This window comes from Myotis lucifugus, unplaced genomic scaffold (assembly GCF_000147115.1).
Source record: "Myotis lucifugus unplaced genomic scaffold, Myoluc2.0 scaffold_72, whole genome shotgun sequence".
In the NCBI taxonomy this organism is placed as follows: domain Eukaryota; kingdom Metazoa; phylum Chordata; class Mammalia; order Chiroptera; family Vespertilionidae; genus Myotis; species Myotis lucifugus.
In genome coordinates this window covers 3770454-3793582 of record NW_005871120.1, presented here as the reverse complement: position 1 = coordinate 3793582, position 23129 = coordinate 3770454, and the positions used below count along the sequence as shown (strand labels likewise).

The 23129-nt window shown below is 58.5% G+C and overlaps 2 protein-coding genes across 5 annotated transcripts in view; one reads left to right on the top strand and one right to left on the bottom strand.

Annotated features, from left to right (window-relative positions):
- The window catches only part of CORO7 (coronin 7), a 59450-nt gene that overhangs the window by 2794 nt on the left and 33527 nt on the right, over positions 1-23129 (bottom strand). For all 4 annotated transcript variants that reach the window (XR_002829707.1, XR_002829708.1, XR_002829709.1 and 1 more), the window contains exons 10-23: positions 5874-5928; positions 5303-5360; positions 4985-5130; positions 4814-4906; positions 4522-4653; positions 3990-4116; positions 3471-3646; positions 2846-2954; positions 2649-2735; positions 2420-2562; positions 2242-2346; positions 2081-2166; positions 1172-1313; positions 978-1067 (exon numbers count right to left, since the gene is read on the bottom strand). Coding sequence is in view for 1 of the 4 variants with exons in the window: in XM_006090416.3 (XP_006090478.1) it covers positions 978-1067; positions 1172-1313; positions 2081-2166; positions 2242-2346; positions 2420-2562; positions 2649-2735; positions 2846-2954; positions 3471-3646; positions 3990-4116; positions 4522-4653; positions 4814-4906; positions 4985-5130; positions 5303-5360; positions 5874-5928 (1549 nt within the window). In the remaining 3 variants the exon portion in view is untranslated. The remainder of the gene's footprint in view (positions 1-977; positions 1068-1171; positions 1314-2080; positions 2167-2241; positions 2347-2419; positions 2563-2648; positions 2736-2845; positions 2955-3470; positions 3647-3989; positions 4117-4521; positions 4654-4813; positions 4907-4984; positions 5131-5302; positions 5361-5873; positions 5929-23129) is intronic.
- On the top strand, positions 11066-21911 carry VASN (vasorin). Its single transcript, XM_006090415.3, has 2 exons — positions 11066-11184; positions 19216-21911. Exon 2 carries the CDS (start codon positions 19226-19228, stop codon positions 21248-21250), a length of 2025 nt encoding a protein of 674 aa, XP_006090477.1. The 5' UTR covers positions 11066-11184; positions 19216-19225; the 3' UTR covers positions 21251-21911.

The following is a 23129-nucleotide window of genomic DNA, read 5'->3' as shown; positions in this document are numbered from 1 at the left end:
CCTGCACACTCCCCACTGGGGATCAAGCCCACAATCAATGGGGCATGTGCCCTGACCAGGAATCGAACCATGACCTCCAGGTTCATAGGTCGATGCTCAACCACTGAGCCCCAGGTGAGATAGAGAGAGGGGGGTGGGAGGGAGGGAGAAAGAGAGAGAGAATGAGAGAGAAACATCTATTTGTTGCCTTCCATATGTGCCCCAACTGGGGATCGAACCCCCAACCTTTCAGTATACAGGACAATGCTCCAACCAACTGAGCCACACCGGCCAGAGCTTGCTTTTATTTATTTATTTATTTATATTTTTAATTTGAATTCTTTTTAAAAAAATATATTTTATTGACTTTTTACAGAGAGGAAGGGAGAGGGATAGAGAGTTAGAAACATTGATGAGAGAGTAACATCAATTCAGCTGCCTCCTGCACACTCCCCACTGGGGATGTGCCCGCAACCAAGGTATATGCCCTTGACCGGAATCGAACCTGGGACCCCTCAGTCCGCAGGCTGATGCTCTATCCACTGAGCCAAACCAGTTAGGGCTAATTTGAATTCTTTTTTGTTTAAAGTATTACATGAGTCTCCCTTTCCCCCACATTGACCTCTCCTCAGCTGCTCCCACCCCCCAGCACATGCCCTCACCCCCCTGCTGTCTGTGTCCATTGGTTATGCTCATATGCATGCACACAAGTCCTTTGCTTAATCTCTTACCCCCTCACCCCCCGACTTCCCTCATAGGTTGGACAGTATGTTCGATGGCTTGCCTTCATTTTTAGTGTAACTTATTTGCAGGCTCATATAACTTAACCTTATATAGTTTAACTTCCAATAATGGTTGAGTTTAACCACCAGCTCCTGGGAGCTGCTGAGCACACCTGACACGCCCCTGCATTTCCCCAGATGGCCATGAGAGGGCGGGGGAGCCATGTAGAGCCACCTAGGGAAGGAGGACCGGGTAAATGGCATTTCAGGGCTCACCTTGTGGGGGTCAGGCGAAGTGAAGCTGTTACACTCCAGGAAGAAAGGGGCCTCAGGGAGCAGCTCGTACAAAAACACTCGGGTGTCACCCTGGAGGGGGTGATAGAGGGGAGAGTGAGGTGGTCAGCTAAAGCTGTCTTCACCCAATCTCCTCTCATCTGGCCCCTGCCCCGCACCTGTGCACCCCTGCTTACCTTGCCCGTGAGTAGCACCAAGCTGGTGTCTGGGTCATAGTTGGGCAACAGGGTGGAAGGAGCCACGTCCAACCCCAGCACTGCCAAGGGGCCACCGGCCAGGGCCTTGGCTGAGTACAGGAGTAGCTGGCGCTCACTTCGGCTACAGCGGGTTGGGGGTGGGGGGTGCAGAAACAGGTTCATATTGCTGGAGGGGCATGAGGCAGGCAAGGACTCCAACAAGGACCCTGATCTTGTCGAGCTGGGGGCCTCAGGGCCAGAGGAGTGGCCCCTGCCTATCCTCTTTTTTGATCCAGCCCTTAGAATTAGTGGCCTGGCCTAATGCAATAGTGTCCTAACTTGTCGCCTGCCTCAACCCCTCTTCCCTAACTACTCCCCCAAACCCTCACTGCCCTCCAACGCTCCTCAGCAGTCCGGGCCCTGATACCTGTTCCATGGCCACTGTGGCCCAATAAGTCTAGATTTTTCTCCCCAGGGTCTGTTTCCTGCCCTCTGCTCCAGTCAGGCTGGTCAGCTTCCTGGTCTTCCCACCCACACTTGATATCCTCTGGTTACTAGCCCCTTTGTGACCCAGTTCCTTGCTACACCTCCCTTAGGAGGCTCTCCCTGATCCCTCCTCCTAAGTGACAAATGCCCAATCCTTGGCCCTCCCAGTAGGCTTGCTTCTGTTTAGTGTGTTTCAACTAGTTCCCAGCTTTCATCCCTCTGGGCCCCCAGCTGACTCACTATTCCCTCCCTTCCCACCTCCCTATCTCCCTCCCGATCCATCCATCCATCCATCCATCCATCCAGTAAGTGATGGGTGAAGACAGCTTCTGCATGCCTGACAGGTGTATGTGTGTCTGGGGGAGGGAGACACAAGTGGCTCCTGAAGTCTGGAAATAGGTACGATAGCTCCTGAGTCCTCACCTGTCAAAGCCAGACACCAGCAGACAGTGACCATCACACACCCAGACAATGCGGGCTCCACGGGCCCCCTCAGGCCCTGGGCCTTCCTGTTGGAATACAGCACATGAGGGTCAGCCAGGCCCCCAATGGCCTGAGGACTTCCCCCATCCCATCTTGCTTACCTGCAGGGGCTCAGGGCTACTCCGGGGCTCATAGACCCGCAAGCATCCATCCTTGCAGACAGAGGCCAGCTGCTGCCCATTAGGACTCCAGGCCAGGCCAAATATCTGGGGGCAGGTAGGGAGGTGAGAGGTGGTCTCTTGCCCTGTGGCTGGGCGCTTGCCCCCACAGCTATCCTACCTGGTCCCGGTGGCCCTGCAGCTTTAACCGTTCAACTCCAGCCTGAAGGTCCCAGATGCGAATGGTAAGGTCATAGGAAGAGGAGGCCAATAGGTCGGCCGCCAGGGGGTGGAAGCGCAGAGAATAGATCTTCTCTGTGTGACCTGAGGACAAGGCATGGGGTGATACTGAGCTCCTTAGGAGCCACTGCTTGTCCCTCCGCCCCCTGCCCTACTAGGGCCCACCTGACCTGTCAGCACAGCCTCCGGTGTAGTAAGCACCTCCACTAGGCCCTCTGGGGGCACCCGCCACAGACGAATCCTGGCGTCCTCCCCGGCTGCAGAAAGCAAAGGCTCACCACTGCTGGGCCCAAGACACCCAGGCTCCCCCTGCTCCTCTTTCAAGATCCTGGGACCGTCCCTCAAGTCCAGCACCCAGCCTCTTTACCCACGGCAAGGCGGTGGGGGTCAAAGGGGTCCCAGGCCAGATCGGTCACGGCTGTCCCATTCTGAAGGGTTGGCAGTGCTGTGTCAGGCAGGCGGCCAGGCTTCTGAAGCTGTGGGAGGTGCCCCCACCCCAAGTACCGTTAGTAACAGGCAGGGCTGCAAGGCAAACAGCATGCCTGGGTCCCCACCCCCTGTAGCCGATGCCCCACTGCTGGGTGGTCCAAGCTCTCTGCCTTACCCCCCTTGTGCTTTGAGTTTTAAGTGACAACTGTGAGGCCCCAGAAAGTGTGTTTGTGTGGGGGGGGGGGGGGGCGAGGTTGCGGGGAAGCGTGAGATGGTGAAAAGAGCTCCAGCGTAGGGCTTAGGTGGCCTGGGTTCAAATCCCCAGCTCCACCACTTACACAGCTGTCCCGGCAGGTCACTAAACCTCTCTGTGCCTCACCACTCTCATCTGTAAATGGGGATAAGAGTGGCACCCCACATGGGGCAGCTGGGAGGATTAAAGGGGACGCTGGGTAGATGCCTAGCACATGGCTTGTGCTCAGGAATGTGGACTGGTGTGAATAGGGATGCCTTTAGTGTACCACAGGGACTTAGGGGCAGCTGTAGTAGGGTGGGGCTCTCACCTCGAGTACAGCCACCTGCCCACCACTGCTGAGCAGGGGCACGGCCACACGTAGCTGGTTGGCACAGAAGCCGTCGCTCTCACCGGGTGTGGTGAGGTTGAGCCCCTTGAGGTTGGTGATATGGCTGTCTCGGTGTAGGATGGTACCCTGAGCATGGCGGAACTTGGAACTGGGGCCTGGTGGGCAGTAGGGACACAGAGCCTTGTAAGGATACCCTACCTGACCACCCTGGGCTGCCCTGCAGGAGGACCCCTCACTGCAGAACCATGCAGGGCATGTGCCCAGGCCCAGACCCCTGCTGTTCCAGCCAACACAACTGGCCCAAAATGGAAAGAAACTCAGGGTATCTCAGTGAAAGCGAAGGGCTCCAGGGAAGGTCCAGGCCACCCTCTTCCAGATGAGACTGACTTCATACCACAGGACATGGGACTCCACCAGGAGGGGAGACAGGCTGGGGTACAGAGGAGGATGACTGGGCTGGGGGTGGAAGGGTTAGCTGCCCCCTCACCACCCACTTACCCAGAAGGCTCTGCAGTGACCTCTGGCTGGGGCTGGTGCCAATGCCACTGGTGCTGGAGAGCGAGGGCTCCAAGCTGGATGGCGTGGAGGGTGAGATCAGAGAGCTGGGAGGGGAGGAGAAGCCCTCCTGGGGGCAAAGCACCTGGGATCAGTCACAGGCCCCTTGGTGAGTTGGCCAAAGAGAGGGGATGCTGGGATCATCACTCTGGGCCCCTCCTCCTGGACTGTGGCACACTGAGCTGGGCATGAAGCCTGGCTCTGGGATATGAGGAAGGGGCATAATGGCAGATGCTGACAGGGGGTGGGAATAACATGGGGGTTAAGGAAACTTCAGACCATGGGACAGCAGGTGGCAGCTGCTGGCTCCCAGCATTTGTGGGAAGGCGGGTGCAGGGTGGTTAAGATCTGCCAATATTTCAAGAGAAGCCAGAAGTCTAGATTTTATGTGACAGTCTCACTTTCTACTACATGTTTGTCATGCCTGACAGCTAGAAAAGGTTAAAAAGACCAGGGGCCTCCCACTGGCACTCACACTGGGGTCCTTGTTGCCTGTAGGCAGCTTCGCAGGCTGGACTGCATCAGGGGAGGTCTCTGTAGGGGGCACCAGGTGGGAAGTGAAGCTGGGGTGGGGCTGGCAGGTCGGGTTGAGACTGACCTTCTGTACCTGTGAGGGAGGCAGCAGTTGAGGGGTGGGAAGGGATGGAGGACACAGGACAGCTGAGTTAGTGCATGGCTGGACTGTGGGGGCATGCATGGGGCTGCTGTCAGGAGGGCTTCCAGGGGCAGGTGGAGACCAGGAGCAGCCAGCCAGGCCTTGGTCCTACCTGCAGGTTGCTCCCAGCCCACCAGGAGTGCGGTTCAGAGGCAGGCACGCAGCCTGCAGTGTCGGGGAACAGGTCCTCGTAGAACTCCACAGCCTGGTGGCAGACAGGTATGTGGTCAGTGAGGCACCAGGCCCCCAGGCCCTCCCAGCCCCTCACCCCGGCCCCCCTCACCTTGCGGGGCACGTGGAAGCTGATGGGCACGATGGCTGTGTCAGTCAGCTGAAGGACTCGGAGTACCTCACAGCCCATGACAGCCAGCGCCCTCCGCGGCACAAGGGCAGCCCCCCGAAGCACATTCTCCAGGAGGCACTGGGTCACTATTGGGGAAACCACAGGAAAAGAATCAGGGTGGTCAGGGGAGGGGAGGCGGGGAGGAGAGAGAAGGGAAGGGAAAGAGGGCAGGGGAAGAAAGAGAAAGGGAGGAGAAAAACACACACCAAGAAAACAAAAAAACGGAGAGGGGAGGGGAGGGTGACGGGCAGTGCTTACCTGGGCTCAGTGCCGGCTGTTGGGGGGCCACCTCGTAGCAGTACAGCTGACTCTCACCCTGAAACGAGCCTAGCCTAAGGACCCTCATTGACCAAACTCTGGTGACCTGGGGCAGCCCCAGGCCCAGTACCAGCTCTCCCATTCCTCTCTAAGGACCCGAGCTACAGAAGCATGGCAGACACCATGCGCTGGGCAATGAGCTGAGCCCTCGGTGGACTTCACTTCACCTGTTCTTCATCAGCACTGGGAGTATACGTTCAGTATTTACAGACTGCCTACTCTGTACTACACTGCCCTATTTTCACCCTGTTCTCATGACGCTGACATTCATGGATGGAGACTTGGAGGCCTAGACGCTGGCAGGAGGCTGCTCAGCCTGGCACTAGTGGAGCCTGGGGAAACTGTTCTGGTTCCTCCTTTCTGAGGGCGGTAGCATCCTGTACTCCCCACTCTCCCAGATGTCTGCTTAGGTCTAAGGTCAGCACTAGGCTTGGCATGAGCCCTAGGGGCCCGACGTGGGTGGACATGGGTAGGGGTGCTAGTGGTGGGGTGGTTCTAGCTTCTCCCTTACCTTTCCCGCCAGGACCAGGAGCCCAGAGTCTGGGTCCAAGAGGGGCATCAGAGACCTGTGGGAGAGAGAACTGGTTGATGGGTGGAGCCAGCCACCCGAGGTCCAAGGGCAGTAAGAGGTCTGTGAGCGTTGTGACCCAGATAAGGGCTCAGGCCAAGCATCACAGTGGCTGGGAGGGATGTGGTCCCTCCAGCTGCATCCAGCTAGTCCCCTAGAACCCTCTGTCTCATCTCCCTGTGCTACCAACACACCAAGCATGTCCAACATCCTAAACTTTCTTTTCCAGAGTCCTCCATCTGCTACCTGCTTCACTTAGAACCTGTGCTGGGCCCTGGGCACAGGGAATCCATCCCCTCTTTCTGTACCTCAGCCCCAATCTCACCCCAGGCAGACCCCACATTTTGTCCCTGGTCCCTGGTCCCACCTTAAGCAGCCTAGACATCATGCCAGCATTACCAGGGCAGGTGAGAAGGTGCTGGAACTGGGGGGTTCCCTCCATCCCCATCCAGTGCAGTTGGGTGGATGTTCCAGGTCTGCACTAGGGTTTGGGGGCCATCTCCTCAGTCACCCCAGGCTCCTGGGGCCTTGATGACATCTTAGAGACTCAAATTCCCCCTCCACACCGACCTTGATCCCCTGTGGCCAAGCCTGAGCCAGAGCAGGGCTTCCTTTGCTGCCAAGCTCCCCTGCCTCCCCGTTCTTCATCCCCCCGTTCCCAAGGCATGTCTGGGGAGGGGCGGTGGCTGGGAACATGGAGGGAAGGCTGGAGGCCCCCAGCATCCCTGCTGCTCTGTACCCATCTGATTTTGGCCAAGGGCCTGTGGCTGTCCAGGGATTTACGATGCCCCTTTTCCAGGCCCTGAGGAGGCCCTTCGCAGCCCCCAGCCCTGTGAACATCGCCTTCCAGCCCACGGTCTCAGGGGCAGGGGGCCCAGAACTCTGGCAGGTGCCTTCATTCATTTGTTTCCTGGTCTTGGTTTCATGTCCCTGGGGACCCACAGGATTGGGTCCCCATTTTGACACTTGTCTCCACACAGAACCCTGTCCTCACTGTGGTCCCAGTGGTCAGCAGTCACCCAGCTGTGACAGCTGCCTCTATCCCCACCCAAGCAACAAAGGGCCCAGCCCTCTCCTCCCCTGCCTGTCCACCCCTCCCAGCCAACTTCCCAAAGCTTGCCTGCTGCCCACCTACACCCCACACACATACCCTGCTGGGAGCTACAGAGTGAGCTGAGCAGCTGGGTGGGGCCCTGGTTGTCTCCACAGCTTCCTGGAAGACCCTGGGCTGGTCACCTGTGAGTAATACAGCCTCTAATTACCCTCAAGCCCAGCAGGGAGAGTTGGCTCAGAACTGCCCTTCTTTTCTTTTTTTAAATATATTTTTATTGATTTCAGAGAGGAAGGGAGAGGGAGGGAGAGACAGAAACATCAATGATGAGAGAGAATCATTGATTGGCTGCCTCCTGCATGCCCCCTGCTGGGGATCAAGCCCACAGCCCAGGTATGCGCCCCTGACCAGAATCGAACCCGGGACCCCGCAGTCCACAGGCTGACACTCTATCTGCTGAGCCAAATCAGCCAGGGCCAGGACTGCCCTTCTTGACCTGGTCTGACCACTGCCTGCCTTGGGGGAGGGGCAGGCAGGAGGGACAAAGGAATGTGTGGCCTGGGGTGCCCCCCACACTGATGCTGGCTTCAGAGGGGTTGGACACAGGTCCATCCAGCAGCTCTAACAGGGCTTTCACTCAGTTCATTCTCAGTCATTCATTCCTTAGGCAAGTTGGTTTGTGCCGAGCCCTTGACTCCACCTACAGGCATGACTGGAGGTGGATACAAAAGACCCCACCTCTGACCTCCAGAAGTTCCCAACCTGGAGAGGCAGACACAGTCCACAAATATGTGAAGGGAAAGTTCTCTGAGGACACACAGCAGAGAGCAGAGGGGATGTTCCCAAGTCCAGGGGAGAGAGTTCCAGGCAGGAAGAGCAGCATGAGCAAAGGGCCTGTGGCAGGTGGGTGCAGGGGCTGTTTGAAGAATGAGGACAATGTAGTTGGTGGCCTGGGCAATTATGGTGAAGGTCTGAGGCTTGGGGAGGCTAGATGCAAGACAAGATGGGATCTAATACATCAGAAGGAGTGTTCTGCCTCCATCAGATAAGCAACGAAAAGCTGATGGCACATCTTAAGTATTAAAACAGGGATAGGAGCCGATGTGCAGAGGTCACCATGTGGAGATGGGTAGGGGGAGTGGAAACAAGAGGTGATGGGTTCAGGGCAGAGTCTGAGGACAAGTGGGCTGGGCACTCCTGCTGCCTTGGTGAGAACCGGTGGGACTGTAGTTTCCACCACAGCATTGATGGCTCACCTGTGCTCTAAACCAACCTCCTTAAGAGGTTTGACCTGGCCTCCCTGCACACACCCCCATCAGTCCCAGCTGGCCAGCTTACTGACTCAGGTGCTCGGGGTGCGGGGGCAGGAAGTCATAGAGGGCAGGGCTGGCTCCTCCAACAGGTCAAGCCAGTCTTCCTCACCTCAGGCAGAGCTATCTGAGCAGCTCGGTAAGGCGGGAGCACCTGCCTGCCAAGGCACTGGCCAGGAAATAGGGTCATGGCACCAGCCCCAAGGGTTGGCCAACAGCTAGCATGGGCCTGACCCCAGGCCTTACCAAGAAAGCCACGCTCGGTCTGGGTCTGGAATGCAGAATGGAGTCCCTGCCTGGCAGAGGGCCAGAGGTGGTGAGAGCTGGCATAGTCACCTCTCCTGCTGCCATGGCACAGGGGGAGGACTAACATCTGGGCCTGCCACTGAAAAGGGCTCTGACCAGGGTCCGGTCTAGAGCTCAGATCTGCCTCCTAGCTCTGAGACCAAGCTCCCAGATGATGCAGGATGATGGTGGTACAGAGTGGGTCACACAGGGGAAGGATCAATCTCTGATAATTCTATCAACTCTCCCAATATTCTGACAATTAACACAGGAAGTAGTAAGGTGTGCCTGCTTCATTAGGCCTTCTCTGGTTCCTCCCATCAGCCCACATCTTGGCAATGCCACTGGTCCAAAGCAGTCCAGGTCCCTTGGATCTGTCTCCATCACCCAGGCTGGGCTGTGGGGACCTTGGACTAAGCTCGGCCTCACACTCCTCAAAGAAGCTCCAGGTAACCAGGTTCTAAAGGGAGGTGGTATCTTGAAGGCATATGAGGAAAGGATGGACAAACTTGGGAGTGGTCTCCTGGAAGCTGTCCTTGAACCTCGAGGTGGATAAGAGCATGGCCTGTCTGAGTCCAGGGTGCAAGATCATGGCAGGAGATGGACTATTTAGGCAAATAGGGTCTCTCCATCATGGAGAACTGGCTGCAGAGGTAAGAGGCTTCAGGGCCTCTTCTTTGGGAAAAGTCAGGCTGGAGGTCCTCAGAACACCCACTCCCTCCTACAGTATCTGTGGACACTCCTGAGGGGGTTAGGGGACACAGGACACAAAGGCAGAGACATAAAGACAGTCTGACCAGAGCCACATGGTGCTTCAGGAAACTGAGTGAGTGAAGCAGCCTCATGTGAGACAACTGGGAGTGGTGGGGACTGCGGTGACCTGTGAGCCTGAGGTTTGGTCAGAGGGGGCAGTTGCCACTGGCTCCAGCTGAGAATTCTTCCTGTTCAGGCAGGCTGGGAAGTCCCACTTTAATGTGAAACCACCGAATTCTTAATGTTTGCAATAGCATCAAAGTTTTAAAAAGCCCCATACAGGCCAAATGAAACACACCCAAGGGCCAACTCTGGCGCAGGAACAGTGGTGCAAAAGTTATGCTACACATACACAAATATCAAGATAATCAAGGAGGGCAGGTGTGGCGTCCAGACCCCTGCCTATCCTGGAAAGGGGCCCTGTGGGGGAGAAGCCCTGAGGAAGCTAGGAGCTGAGAGGGGAAATCTGGGAGGTAAGTGTTACAGCTGGACCCTACTTAGCTAATTAGCAACTGGACATGGAGGCTGTCCTGCCTTCTGGAGGTGATCAAGTCCTGCAAAGACCACCTATGCCGCCCCCCCATGGTGTGGCCCAGCCTCATGGGACAAGCCCTCGGGCCCGAGACTCACGCTGCCCCAGGCAAAGGCCCTGGCTGCAGGCCAGGCTAGGAGAGGCGGGTGTCCAGGGGCCCTCTGGAACTTAGGAGCTGAGCTGGGTCCCAAAGCTGAGGCATGCCTCTGACCACAAACATGTATGGGAGGAGGGCAGAGCCTTTTCCTGGAATCCTCCAAGGCAGGGGATTTTTCTGGACTAGTCCAGCCCCTGGCACACGTCCCTCTTGCCCCATCAAGGGCCACTGTCAGCTGCACCCAGGCCCCGCCCACTGACGACGAGGCCCAACCTCCCTCCCCATCCCAGGCCCCCCACCCCCACAAACACATTCTGGCTTTGGAGCTGCCTGTAACTGTGGTGCCTTGGACAGAAGGTCACTTCCCCTTCTGTGTCTCAGTCCCTTCATCTAAAACACGGGAAAGGTGATCCAGGGATGCTCACAGCCTGAAAGTCGTCATGTCTAAAAGGACCCCAGAACTCAGATTTGGTGTTAAGAGTTTGTTATCTAGGAGGCTCTAAGAAGAGCCTGCCCAGGAGTTGTTGAAATTGGGATTAACTACCAACAATAGCACATTCAGAGATTTCACCTAAAAAACATAATAAAAATCCAGATTTCCAGTTTCTCTTGAAAAACCCAAAGTTCTGGCAGGCTGAAGCAGGTCGTGGGGGCTGAGCTCCTACACCTGCCCCCACTCCCCTCCTCCCCTGCCTTTCCAGGTCTGCACAGGCTCTGGGGTCTGCTCCTCGGATTTATATCACCTGTCTGCTGTCACAAGCATCCGAGTTTGGGACTGTCTCACTGAAATTCGCTTGCTTTCTATGCGGAAAAACAGGGACCTGTCCCGGGTCATAAGGCAAAGACGGCTCGCCGGCCTGGAGCTTTGGACTCCTGACTCCGCGCCGGGAAAGACACGATCTCTCCCGCCCCCGAGTTAGGGAGGTTGCGGGGTGAGGACCAGGACGCCCAGCCAAATGACCCGTTCCGTGGATAGGGGAGGCGGGTCTCCCTTGGCCCCTTTCCGCCCCGGCCAATGGGGAGCAACCCCGCCCCCCCGCCAGCGGCAGCCCCTCCCCCCTGCCTTAAAGGCGCGACCCGCCTCCCGCGAGCTGACTTCGCAGCCTGAGCCCACGGCGGGGGTACGTGGACGCGGTTGCCTCGGGACCCAGGAACCCTCCGGTCTGGCCGGCGGGGAAGGACTGAGGCCGTGGCCCGCCCCGCCCGGCTCCCGCCACTGCTGTCCGGTGAGTGTCTGCTGGGCTGGGGGGCTGCGGACGGGAATGGGGGGCGCCACCGAGGCGGGTTATGCACATGCGCCGACCACACGCGCAGATCCCCCTCCGCACGCACACGCACTCAGGGCGGGCATGCGCCCTCAGCCCCGCACCATCACCTGGGCCGACCCGGCCGCGGACAGTCCCGTGTCCGGGTGCGCGCGCGGATGTGTGTGTACAAGGGCTCGCCGACCCGGCGGGGCTGCGAGTAGACAAAATAAACACCCCCTCCCTCGCTTCCTCCTCCCACGGCTGGGCCCTCCGGCATGACCAGTTTTATGAATCAAATCCCTTTGAGGGGATGGCCACGCCATAGTCTTGGGTTACTTTTACCTCCTAAAGTGGGACGGTCTAGTTCTGTACCTGGAGCCCCCGGTGCCCCTGTGCAGACTGGCCGCTAGGGTCCCGAGGGCCCTTGTCACTCAGGACAGAGCTGAAGTGGAGGGGGCACAAGTATGCAACCCAGGGAGGTGTAAGCGGGTGGCTGGCAGGTACTAATGCACCATTCCACACCGCCACCCGCCCTCCCACCCCCTCCACTCCAAGGCACTGCTGACCTTGGGTGCCTGGGCCCCAGGTATTATCATCTCTGCCTTTCAGAGAAGGGGCTTTGCTTGGGCTTTGAACCCAATGGCCTGGAGCCAGCCTAGTTCTTTGTGTCCCAGGGCTGGCAGCACTGGGGCCTGAGGGCTGCCAAGGTCCCCCTGTGGTCACTGGCAGATCAGCTGATTGGTGCCAACCATTCCTTAACCATTCCCACACCAGGGTCGCTGACCACTTCCCCACCCTGGGGAATAGGGATGGAATCTGCAAGGTGGGAAGGAGGAAGAGAGGAGACCCTGAGAATCCCAGTGTCCCCTGCTTGCCTTTTGCACCAAGGGTAGGTGAGGCTCTGGAGAGAGGCACCAGGTCCCAGTGTCCCCCTCCCCAGGCCAAGAGCTTCTGGGGCAAGAGGAACTGGACTGGACATCAAAGGACCCTTCTCACTACGCTGGACTTTTGGATGTTAAGGGTACAAAGGGGTGGCTGGGCTGGTACCCTCCAAGTAGGGTCCATTCAAGCTGGTCCAGCAGACAGTGAATCCAGTTAGGGCCCAGCTGTTGGCAAGGCCCAACAGCACTAAGGCAGGCGGGTAGGGGGATGGGAGAGCAGTCCCCTGAGTTTGCTGTCTTCTCCCAGGGGAATCAGGCCCCAGAGCTTCTGTAAACAGAGTGTCAGAGGCAGGAAGAGGGCTCTGGTAATGAGCAGCCCAGCTGGATTCCCTCCAGACCATTATTTGGTCTCTCCTGGGCCCAGGGAGGGACAACCAGCATACTCATGCCAGGCTGGGGGCCTAGGCATGGCCTGACCCCACCTCCCTGGCTTTGTGCTGCTGTAAACGGAAACAGCCACCCTGGGACCTGTGGGTCCAGAGAGTCAAATGGGACCATTGGGGGCCAGTGTTCCAGGGCATTTGCTGGGATGGCACCACTCTCTAGACTCTGGAAATGGGGAACGGAGTTCAACACGAGAAGACCCTTAGACATGCTCTGCTTTCCCCAAGAAGGCCCTTCTGGCAGGCAGCCCCAGAGCCAGGGAGATGCCCTGGGCAGAAGATGAGTCCAGTTTTTGGCTCCCATTCCCGACACCCCCCACTACAGCCCTGAGGGAGTTGGGACAAGTCGAAGGTAAAGAGAGTTGAGTCCTCATGGGGGCTTCTAAGTGGACCCTATCCCCGGGCTAGGCAGCTCATGGAAACAGGAAAGCGGGGTCCCAGCTGGGCCCAGGAGGCAGCTTCCACCTCAGCAGGCCAGCCAGCCAGTACCCCCTGGTGACCAGAGAGAAGCATCCCTGACCATTGGCAAGCCCTCAACTCATGGGAAGGGCAGCAATGCCACCTAAATGGGTTAGTGACCCCTTCCGGAGCCCCCCTCAGCTCTCCTTAGAGTCTCCTCCCTGGGTTGGGGAGCCCAAGGCTCTGTCTGCACTGCCAAGAAAACCAGCTCCCCTCACTGCTGTGGAATTTGTGAGAGTTCTTGGAGAATGGGGAGGGAGGGTGTGTGTGTGTGTGTGTGTGTGTGTGTGTAAGAACACAGCCCACTGGGCGTGTTTTGGGCGTGGGTGTATGTGTGCGCGTGACTGGAGCAGGGCTATGTTTGGGGGCGGGCAGGGGTGCTGCGGGAGTCTGCATGCACCACAGGCGGGCGGGCGCAGGCTCAGCCTTCTTCCTTTTATCGGTTTCCACATTCCAGAGTCAGCCGGATTGCTTTCCCTTAGCTGGCTGGGCCGCCTGGCCGGCCAGGCCTGCAGGCCTCCCCCGCTTTTCCTCATTCCAGCTTCCCTGGGTATGAGGAGGCTGGGGCAGGCTCCCTTAGACCACCTCGGTTTTAGGGGGTGGGGGCAGGCGAGGAGCCAGTTCTTCTCCAAGGTTGGGGAAGGCCCCCCCACCAGTCTCCTCCAGAGAAATGCAATAAGGCTCTGACATTCCTCTGAGGCTGCCTGAGAGATTTAATTAAGGAGGGAGGAGAGAGCTGGCTTGCCTTGAGAAGGGGCTGGCGCTGGGGCTGGGGCTGGGGCGGTCACTGGATAGACAGCAGTGAGAAGTGAGGGGAGGTGGGGGCAGGGGGCGGCTCCCCTTATCAATCCCACCTGCCCACTGATCAGTTCACAGATCCCAGGAAGGGCCAGCCACTTCTGCCACAGGGTGACTTAGATCTCTAGGCATGGTGAGCATGAGAAGGGCAAGACCTCCTCTGGGGTCACTTCCTTCTCAGACCCTGTCTAGGTCCCAGACAGCCTGGGCCCAGCTGGCGTGGGGCTGGTGGCCTCCCTTGGTGACTAAGGCCTTCCTCTGGCAAAGTCAGGGTTAATTGCAGGGTTAGGACCTTTCTTGATGGGTGCTTGGCCCTGGGTGGGGACAGGGCAGTGAGGGGCCCAGTGTCTGAGCCCAGCCCTGGTGGCATCACACCTGCACGTGCCAGGAGAGGCATCTGGACTGGCCCATTTCTAGTTGGGCCCCAGCCACCACATAGCTCCCGGGGCAGCAGGTGTCCTCTCCCAACAGAGTGGCACCTCTCCTGACTGAGATGGCACGTCCCGCTGCCCTGAGGGCTCACTTCAGCTGTGGATTGGCCTTAGTCACTGATCTTCCTGCCCTGGGCTGACAGGTCTGGTAGCTACCAAGTCACCCACAGTGTCACAGAAGGTCCCCACCCGAGGCCTGGCAGGCTGCTGCTCTTCCCCCACACCTGCTCAGGGATCTTGCCCTGACTGGGAGAAACAAGCTGATGTCCAGATTGTCCCCTTTGCAGCCTCCTGTCCCAGGGTCTGAGCCCTGGCTGGAGGGGAGACTCAACCAAGGAGCTTTTCCAAAACACAGCTCTGCCAGACCTCACCCCAGACATTCTTATTTAGTGAGCCTGGGGGTGGGGCCCAGGCATCAGGAACTTTCCAAAGCTGTCAGGGTGATTCTGATGTGCAGCTGGTGTTCAGAAGCCCTTGGGGTTCCAGGTGGGAGATGGAAGCCCAGAAAGGGAAGGGAACTGGATGAGGTCACGAATTGAGTGTCAGGGTCTTATCTGTAAATGAGCAGAGCCAGTTGGAGTGGTGGATGGGGTAAGGCAGAGACACCGAGACTGGTGGGGACCTCCAGCTTAATCATAGGGCAGGGCTCTGGCCCCCACCTGGGGAGAGGGCCATCTCTGAGGAACCTGAGGCTCTGCCCTCTTGGCCCCTTCTCTGAGGACCCAGGAGGGAGACTCCAAACGCTCTGTCCTGCTGGGCCAGGGGCTGCTTTGTCCTGGGGATGGGGAGACGGGTAGGCCCGACCTGGGCCCTGAACCTCCTCAGACACGTCAGCGAAACTGGAGCCAGCTGTCCTGGCCGCCGGCACAGTCCCGCCTGCCTGGAGGGTTGGCAGACTCCTGGGCTGGGCTGCTGCCAGGTCTGGCCGGCAGTGCTTAGCCCGGGCGGGCCAACACTGGGAGCCAGAGGCCCAGGGCCCCAGGGTCAGGCCTATAGTACCCGACCCCTGCACTTACTCTGTAGGGTTGGGCACAGGAGGGGGGTATGCTGGCCTGTCCTTCCCCAGGAGCAATGAGATGCTTCAGCCTTAGATCTGATGCAGTCACACAAATGCCCAGGTTCCACCCATTTTCCAGTCCCTGCCTGACCCAAGGCAGATGCTTCTGTGTGTCCCATACTTGGGAGTGGGTGGGGGCACTCTGGGTCCCCTGAGAGCTGCGATGATGGATGTCCTTACTCATAGAGCCCTCACTCTGCTCTCCTCTCACCCTGAAGTCATATGCTGAAGGGGACTGGCCAGAAGACAGCTCACCCCTTACCCCCTCCAAAATTAAAGGTTCCTCTCCATCAGGCTGCTCTCCTACGCCCATACCCAAGGGTGGAGGGGGGGGGGGCAGCCTCTACATGGAGGCTTTACCCTCAGCCCAGGAGGCTTCCTGTCTGTGCTGAAAGTAGCATGAAGCCTCTCACACTATGGCATCCTTCCCAGAGCGGACTCAGGTATCATGGGTAACACCCTCAGTAGCGAATGTTGACTGACCACTCAGAATGTACGCCAAGTACAAACTAAACAACCCAGAAAACCAGGTGCTATTACCAGCCCCCGAACTTAACAGATGGGAACTGAGGTGAAGGCCCATGGCCAGGTTGCAAACACAGGTAGTCGGACCCTAAAGTACCATCCCCCAAACTGTTCCTTGGGGGGTGGCAAGGCCAGCAGCAGCAGAGTCCAGGCCTCTGCCTGCTGCCTCTTTCCACCAAACCATGACAGGGCCAGACCACGGTGGGGCTTTGTTGAATCTAGATGGAGGACCGAAGCCCTGGACCCTGTTTCCCTCTCCCTCTAGTCTCCACCCCCCCCACCCCCTCCAAATGCCAGGGTTGCCTCCAGAACTCTCCCCACACCCTTTTCAGAGAGAAAGGTCCCACCTCCCTGCCTCAGGTCAGCGGATCAGATATCAAAGCCCAGGCCCCTGGTCCTTCAGAGCTGCTGAAATTGTAACTGGCTGGACAAGGGCAGCCATGACCCAACCCCCCTCATGAGGCACCCCCACCCCTAATGCACTCACACACCAGCATGGGCCCAGACAAGCAGAATCGCTTCCAGAACTTGTTAGAAGAACTTGCGCATTTGAAAACAAACAGAATACTGAGTGCTCAGAACAACTCTGAAGGGTGAAGCAAGGCAGCTGAGAAACCCAGGAAACAATTTAGGGGCAGAACTTGAGCCCAAATTCAAGCCTCTGTCTCCTACTATCCTACTACCTGATGCTTGCTCCTCCGCGGTCAGTCTTGGCCCTCTGTGCCCCTTCTTTTGGGAGGGGGCGTTGTCTGATGTCTGCTCTGCTCTTGGTGCCAGGCCCTTGTGGGAGAGCCCGTGGAGCTACCAGCCCTCATTTGCTGTTTTCCAAAGCCCCTGTGCCAGTCCTTGCTGAGTGATGGATCTGGGCTCAGGCCAAGGCGCTCACTCCTGCCTCCTAGGGAGTGGGAAGCAGGTTAGCTGCTGCCTGTTGAAGGCTCCCCAGCCCGGGATGCCAGTCGCTCTTCCTCATGCAGCCTTTGCTCCCAGCTACTCAGCCAGAATGCCACTCAGGTCCAGACAGAGCCATAGCAGTCACTGCCTCCCTCCCCCATGAGGACTTTGCTGATTCAAGGGAGCGAAGCCTAGAGCCCACGCTGGCCCCCTCCTTAATGCAGAGTGGGGAGTGCCCCCAGCAGTGCCCCAGTCTTGGGAGGTGTCTCTGAAACGTCTGGGGGACAGATGAAGAAGCCTAGGCGCTGAGAGAAACCACTGTCTACACCTTACAGCTCTGACACCCATGGCCCAGGGTTGCCTGATTAGAGCATGAGTTCTTAACCATGACCTTATACAAGTCCTATGGGAAGCCAAAGTCACGGGTGACCAAGCTGGCCACATGGAGGGGTCCCCTCCCACCCTGAGTCTGGCTGCTCCCTTCCTGACCCCGGCCTGTTCCTCCAGGAGAGCTGATTCAGGGGGAGGTGGCTCACCCCCCACATCCACGTGGGGGTGGGGGACGCTCATAGCCCACATCTGGAGGCCAGGCTGAACTCTGAGTCAGTGAGGGTGGAGCAGGTCCTCACAGGGAAGTAGGCTGGGTGGGGTGCACAGATCCCCCTTGAGATGGCACTGGCAGGGCCAGGGATGCATGTGACAGCCAGGAATCTAGAGAGCAGGGGAAGGGGCACTGGCTAGGGGTCAGGTAAGGCCTCCCTGGCTAGCTTCTGAAGGGCAGTCATCAGTGTTAACTAGTGAAGGGCAAGGCCAATGGCCCCACTTCCCAGGCAAGGATGACCCTGCAGGTGGGCAGGGTACCCAAACTGGGTGGCAGGCCTTTACCTAGAACTGGCCTAAGACCACAGTAGCCTCCCCAGTGACTTGAATCCATCCTGGGACCACCTGCCCATCTTCCACCTCATATTCCAGCACACTTCCCTATTTGGGGGAGGGACAACCCAAATAGATGGCAGTGGGGCAGAAGGCACCCTGGGTGGGGGGGCCATGTTACCTGCCTTTGCCTGACAGCTGGCCAGTATGGGGGAAGGGGAGGCTGCGCCCCAGCACAAAAGGCCCTTGTGTAAGCAGAGGTGCCTGGAAGGGAGGGGTGCTGGCCTCTCTGGGGCTGTACAGGCTCAGATCGTGGGGACTGCTGCTGGGGGTGGCACCTAGATTTTCCCCAGGAGCCTGAATGAAGGTGGGCCCCAGCTGTGGCCCCATCCTTTCTTGGGCAGGTCAAGCTATAAGCTGGAGCCTGGAATGACTGGGGGAGCCACCCCCACTTACCCCGGCAGGACTGGGCCCCGCATCAGGCAGCAGGCACAGCCACACCTGGACCTGCTTAAGGACCGGGGCTCTGGCTCAGATTTCTTGGTAGTGCAACGGCAGCAAGTCACTGCACCTCTAGGAGCCCCCCTTTTCTGTCATCTGGGAGTGATGAAAATAGTTTCCACCTGGAATGGCTGCTGGGGAAACTACAAGAGGTGGCTAAATGCTCAGTGACACTGGCACATGGGAAGGGCTGCGGCTCTGCTTCAGTGCCCAGCCCACAGTGGAACCCAAGAAATGGTAGATGAAGGAATCTGGGGAGTATTTCCAGGTCTGGCACTGCTTCTGGGGCCACCATGCAACCAGTGTCCCCCCAACTTGAGCCCTGGGTCAGCCCAGGGAGGCTTGGATCCCCTCACCTCTACTTCTATCATTGTTCCCGTAAGGAGGGAACACAGGGTTCCCTCCTTATACCCTCCCCCTGCCAATTGCTCAGCACCTCTGCTCCCTTCCCTAGGAACTTTCCTACTGGCCACATCCTGGCCATCCCACAGCTCCCGTCCTGGGCAGGTCTGACTTCACAAGTGGAAAAACACCAATCCCATAGTTTCCATGTGAAGTCTTCCCACTGCGGTCTCTCCTCACTTGGAGGATGTAGAGCGTGGCGGCAGGGGCCGGTGGCCTGGGGCAGCCAGCTTCTCTACTTACGCACTGGGCTGACTGCCCACCAATCTCGAAGAAGCGCCGGGGAGGGAGCCGCCATTCCCCTTGCTTCCCTGTCCACCTCAGCAGAGATTTTGGGGTGGGAGCATGGGGGAAGGGCCACAGCCTGATGCTTTTTGATCATGTTCTCTCTAAGCTGCAGAGGTGGGAGAACTGGGTTAAGGTATAGAGGTCCTTTGTGGTCATTGAGTGTTTGGGGGCTGGGCCCTGTTCTGCATGCATCAACCCACTGAACCATGGTGACAGTGCAGGAAGTACCAACTGATAGCATAGTGAGGTCATGTGACTGTTCAAAGCCACATAGCAAGAGAGTGATGCGACTGGGACAGGAACTGGGCCCAGGCATTGGAGACCTGACTCATAACTACAGTGTGCTGTAGGATTTGGGGGAAGGGAGTGAAGGGGGCTTGGAATTCCCTTCTCAGTACTTCTTGCCATGGCTGTCTCCTGGGCCCGACTCATGGTCTCCTGTCTTTCCTCTCTGCTCCCAGGGACCAAAAGATGCGCTCCAGTGTGCCCCTGCCCCTGCCCCTGCCACTGCTGCTGCTGCTGCTAGCCCCAGGGCCTGGGGTGCAGAGCTGCCCGTCTGGCTGCCAGTGCAACCAGCCACAGACAGTCTTCTGCGCTGCCCGCCAGGGGACCACAGTGCCCCGAGATGTGCCGTCCAACACAGCAGGCCTGTATGTCTTTGACAACGGCATTACTACACTCGAACCAGGTACCTTTGCCAGCCTACCAGGCTTGCAGCTCCTGGACCTATCACAGAATCAGATCACCAGCCTGCCCAGTGGGGTCTTCCGGCCACTTGCCAACCTTAGCAACCTGGACCTCACTGCCAACAGGCTGCGTGAGATCACCAATGAGACCTTCCGCGGCCTGCGGTGCCTGGAGCGCCTCTACCTGGGCAAGAACCGAATCCACCACATCCAGCCTGGTGCCTTTGATGCACTTGACCGCCTCCTGGAACTCAAGCTGCAAGACAACGAGCTTCGGGCACTGCCCCCGCTGCGCCTGCCAAGCCTGCTGCTGCTGGACCTCAGTCACAACAGCCTCCTGGCCCTTGAGCCGGGTGCCCTGGACACTGCCAATGTAGAGGCGCTGCGGCTGGCTGGCCTGGGGCTACGGCAACTGGATGAGGGGCTCTTTGGCCGCCTGCGCAATCTACACGACCTGGATGTGTCAGACAACCAGCTGGAGTGTGTGCCACCTGCCATCCGGGGTCTACAGGGACTGACACGCCTGCGGTTGGCTGGCAACACCCGCATTGCCCAGCTGCGGCCTGAGGACCTGGCTGGCCTGGCAGCCCTGCAGGAGCTGGATCTGAGCAACCTGAGCCTGCAGGCCTTACCACATGAGCTTTCGGGCCTCTTCCCCCGCCTGCGGCTCCTGGCAGCTGCGCGAAACCCTTTCAATTGTGTGTGCCCCCTGAGCTGGTTCAGCCCTTGGGTGCGGGAGAACCGAGTGGCACTGGCCAGCCCGGAGGAGACACGCTGCCACTTCCCACCCAAGAACGCTGGCCAGATGCTCCTGGACCTCGACTATGCTGACTTTGGTTGCCCAGCCACCACCACCACAGCCACAGTGCCCACCACAAGGTCCTTGGCATGGGAACCCACACCCTCGTCTTCCAGCCCAGCCCCTACCTGGCAAAACCCCACGGAGCCTGCTGCCAAAGCCCCGAGCCTGCCACCTGCCACCCCACCCACTGTGGGAGCTGACCCTCAGCCCCAGGACTGCCCAGCATCTATCTGCCTCAATGGGGGTACTTGCCACCGGGGGGCTAAGGGCCACCTAGCCTGCCAGTGCCCTGAAGGCTTCACTGGTCTGTACTGTGAGAGCCTGATGAGGCAGGGACTATGGCCCTCCCCCACCCCAGCCACACTGAGGCCTCCAGGGCCTCTGCCCCTCGGGATCGAGCCAATAAGCCCCACCTCCCTGAGGGTAGGGCTGCAGCGCTACCTGCAGGGCAGTACTGTGCAGCTCAGGGGCCTCCGCCTCACCTACCGAAACCTGTCAGGCCCTGACAAGCGGCCGGTGACACTGAGGCTGCCCGCCTCACTTGCTGAGTACACGGTCACACAACTTCGGCCCAATGCCACCTACTCCATCTGTGTCAGGCCCCTGGGGGCTGGGCGGATGCCTGAGGGCGAGGAGGCCTGTGGAGAGGCCCACACCCCCGCAGCTGTCCGCTCCAACCATGCCCCGGTCACACAGGCCCGAGAGGGCAACCTGCCGCTTCTTATTGCGCCTGCCCTGGCTGCCATACTCCTGGCTGCCCTCGCTGCTGTAGGGGCAGCCTACTTCGTGCGGCGGGGGCGGGCCGCGGCAGCTGCAGCTCAAGGCAAAGGGCAGGTGGGGCCTGGGCCCCTAGAGCTGGAGGGGGTGAAGGCCCCCTTAGAACCAGGCCCCATGGCAAGTGAGGGCGGTGGGGAGGTCCCACCTGGTGGGCCTGAGTGTGAGGTGCCACTCATGGGCTACCCAGGGCCTGGGCTCCAAGGGCCCCTTCCCACTAAGCCCTACATCTAAGCTGGGAGTGATGGACTATTGGGCTGGGCTCTCAGCCCTGCTGGGACTGAATAGCGCCCTCCTGCTATAAGATCAAGAAGTTCTCAGATCCATAAGATGAGGTCACATCAGGGCAGGGGCTGTGGTGATTACAGCCAGTCCCTGCCCCTCTCTGGACCTTGGTCTCCTCATCTAAGATGCTAGGACCCAGGTGAAGACCTCTAAGGACCCCTCCAGAGCCCAAGTGCCTCTGAGGATGGCGTCTGCCCTGTCCTCTGCCATGTGCAACCTCTGGGGTGGAGCAGGGCAGGCAGGTTATGCTGTGTGCTGGTAACACAGGCCGAGGGCTGCCAGGCCCTCAACCCAAGGAGACTCTGGGGGCCAGTGAAGGAAGCCCCCAGAAAGAGAGAAAAGGGAGAGTGGGGGTAAGGATGGGTATGTAGCCCAGCTTGCCCCAGGGGAGTGAAGTAACAAATGAAACTGGAAAGAAAGACGCTTTAGGAACAAGTTTTGCTTTTGTTTTTTAAAAATATATTTATAAGAGATCCTTTCCCATTTATTCTGGGAAAATAGTTTTCAAACTCAGAGACAAGGACTTTGGTTTTTGTAAGACAAACGATGATATGAAGGCCTTTTATAAGAAAATAAAAAATAAAATAAAATGAGTGTTTTTCTGGCATGACCCCAGGCTCCTGGACTGCGTGGAGGGAGGGTAGGGGTGCAGGGTAGGTGTAAAAGGACAGCCCTCTGGGGAACTGGGGGCCAGGACCCCTCTCCCCAGTGGACACCAGGCCCTGGCCAGCATTCCTTGGGCTTGCGAGGGCCATGGTGGGTAGGGTGGCATTCCCACACGTCCTATCCTGGGCTGTGTCCACCCAGTTTCCACTGAGGTACCCAGTCCAACCTCCCAGTGGGGCAACAGAAGCTGGGCAGTTTCCAACCTCGGTGAAGAATAACAGGGCAGCCTTAACCTACCCAGCTGCAGTGCTCCTGTAAGAGGCTCATGGCAGATACATGCCAAGAGGATCTCCAAGGGCCCTTTCTCAGGGACGGATTGGACAGCTAGTCCATGCCTGCCTTCTTCTGTGGAGGGGATGCCTTGAACTATGTCCTGCCAGGCCCTCATGGATGGTGCAGGTGGCACACACAGCTCACCCTCCCTACAGTCCTGATGCCCCTCTGTATGGGCTCTTGCTCCAGCTGCAGAGGAGCCTTAGTCAAGGGCAGCACAGATCCTGAATGGCAGGAGCCCTCTGGTGGGTGAGGAGGCTGCCAGAGACTATTAGGAGCTGGTGGCCAAGGATCAGGATCAGAGATCTGAGTCTGGCCTGTGGAGACCTGGTGGCCCTTCAATGTCCCTTTACTCTCTGCGGTTGGAATGTGCCTGGCTTTCCAAAACCCCGGAAGTGGGAGTGTTTTCCAGGAAGACCACAGGCAGGGGCAGGACCAGGGATGATGGGAGCTGGGAGCTTGGGGACAGTGATGGATATAGAGCACCTTTTCCTAGTAACTTCAGATGGTGGTCCCTAGGGCCACAGAGAGGTCCTGCAGATGTTGGAATAGGCTCCCCAAAGCCCTATGCCTGTGCCCCTCTGTGGGTCACAGCCCCTGGCTCCTAGCCTCACCCTGGCAAAAAGGAGGAAGCTCAGTCAAGCCCGGGGAATAGGCCCTGCGGCTTGGGGCGTTGATGTCAGTGCTGAGTTAGGCCTGGCCACGCGAGGCTCTGGATTCAATTAGCGGCTGCTGAGGGTTCTGGCATGAGAAGGAAGGAGGTGAGCAATGGGTCGCGGGGGCAGAGGATGGTGGCAGCGGGCCTGGGTGGGGCCCCATCTTTCTGAGCCAGCAGCGGCAGCCCAGGTGGATTTCCTGTGGGCCTGGGTCTCATTACTGGAATGGCTAC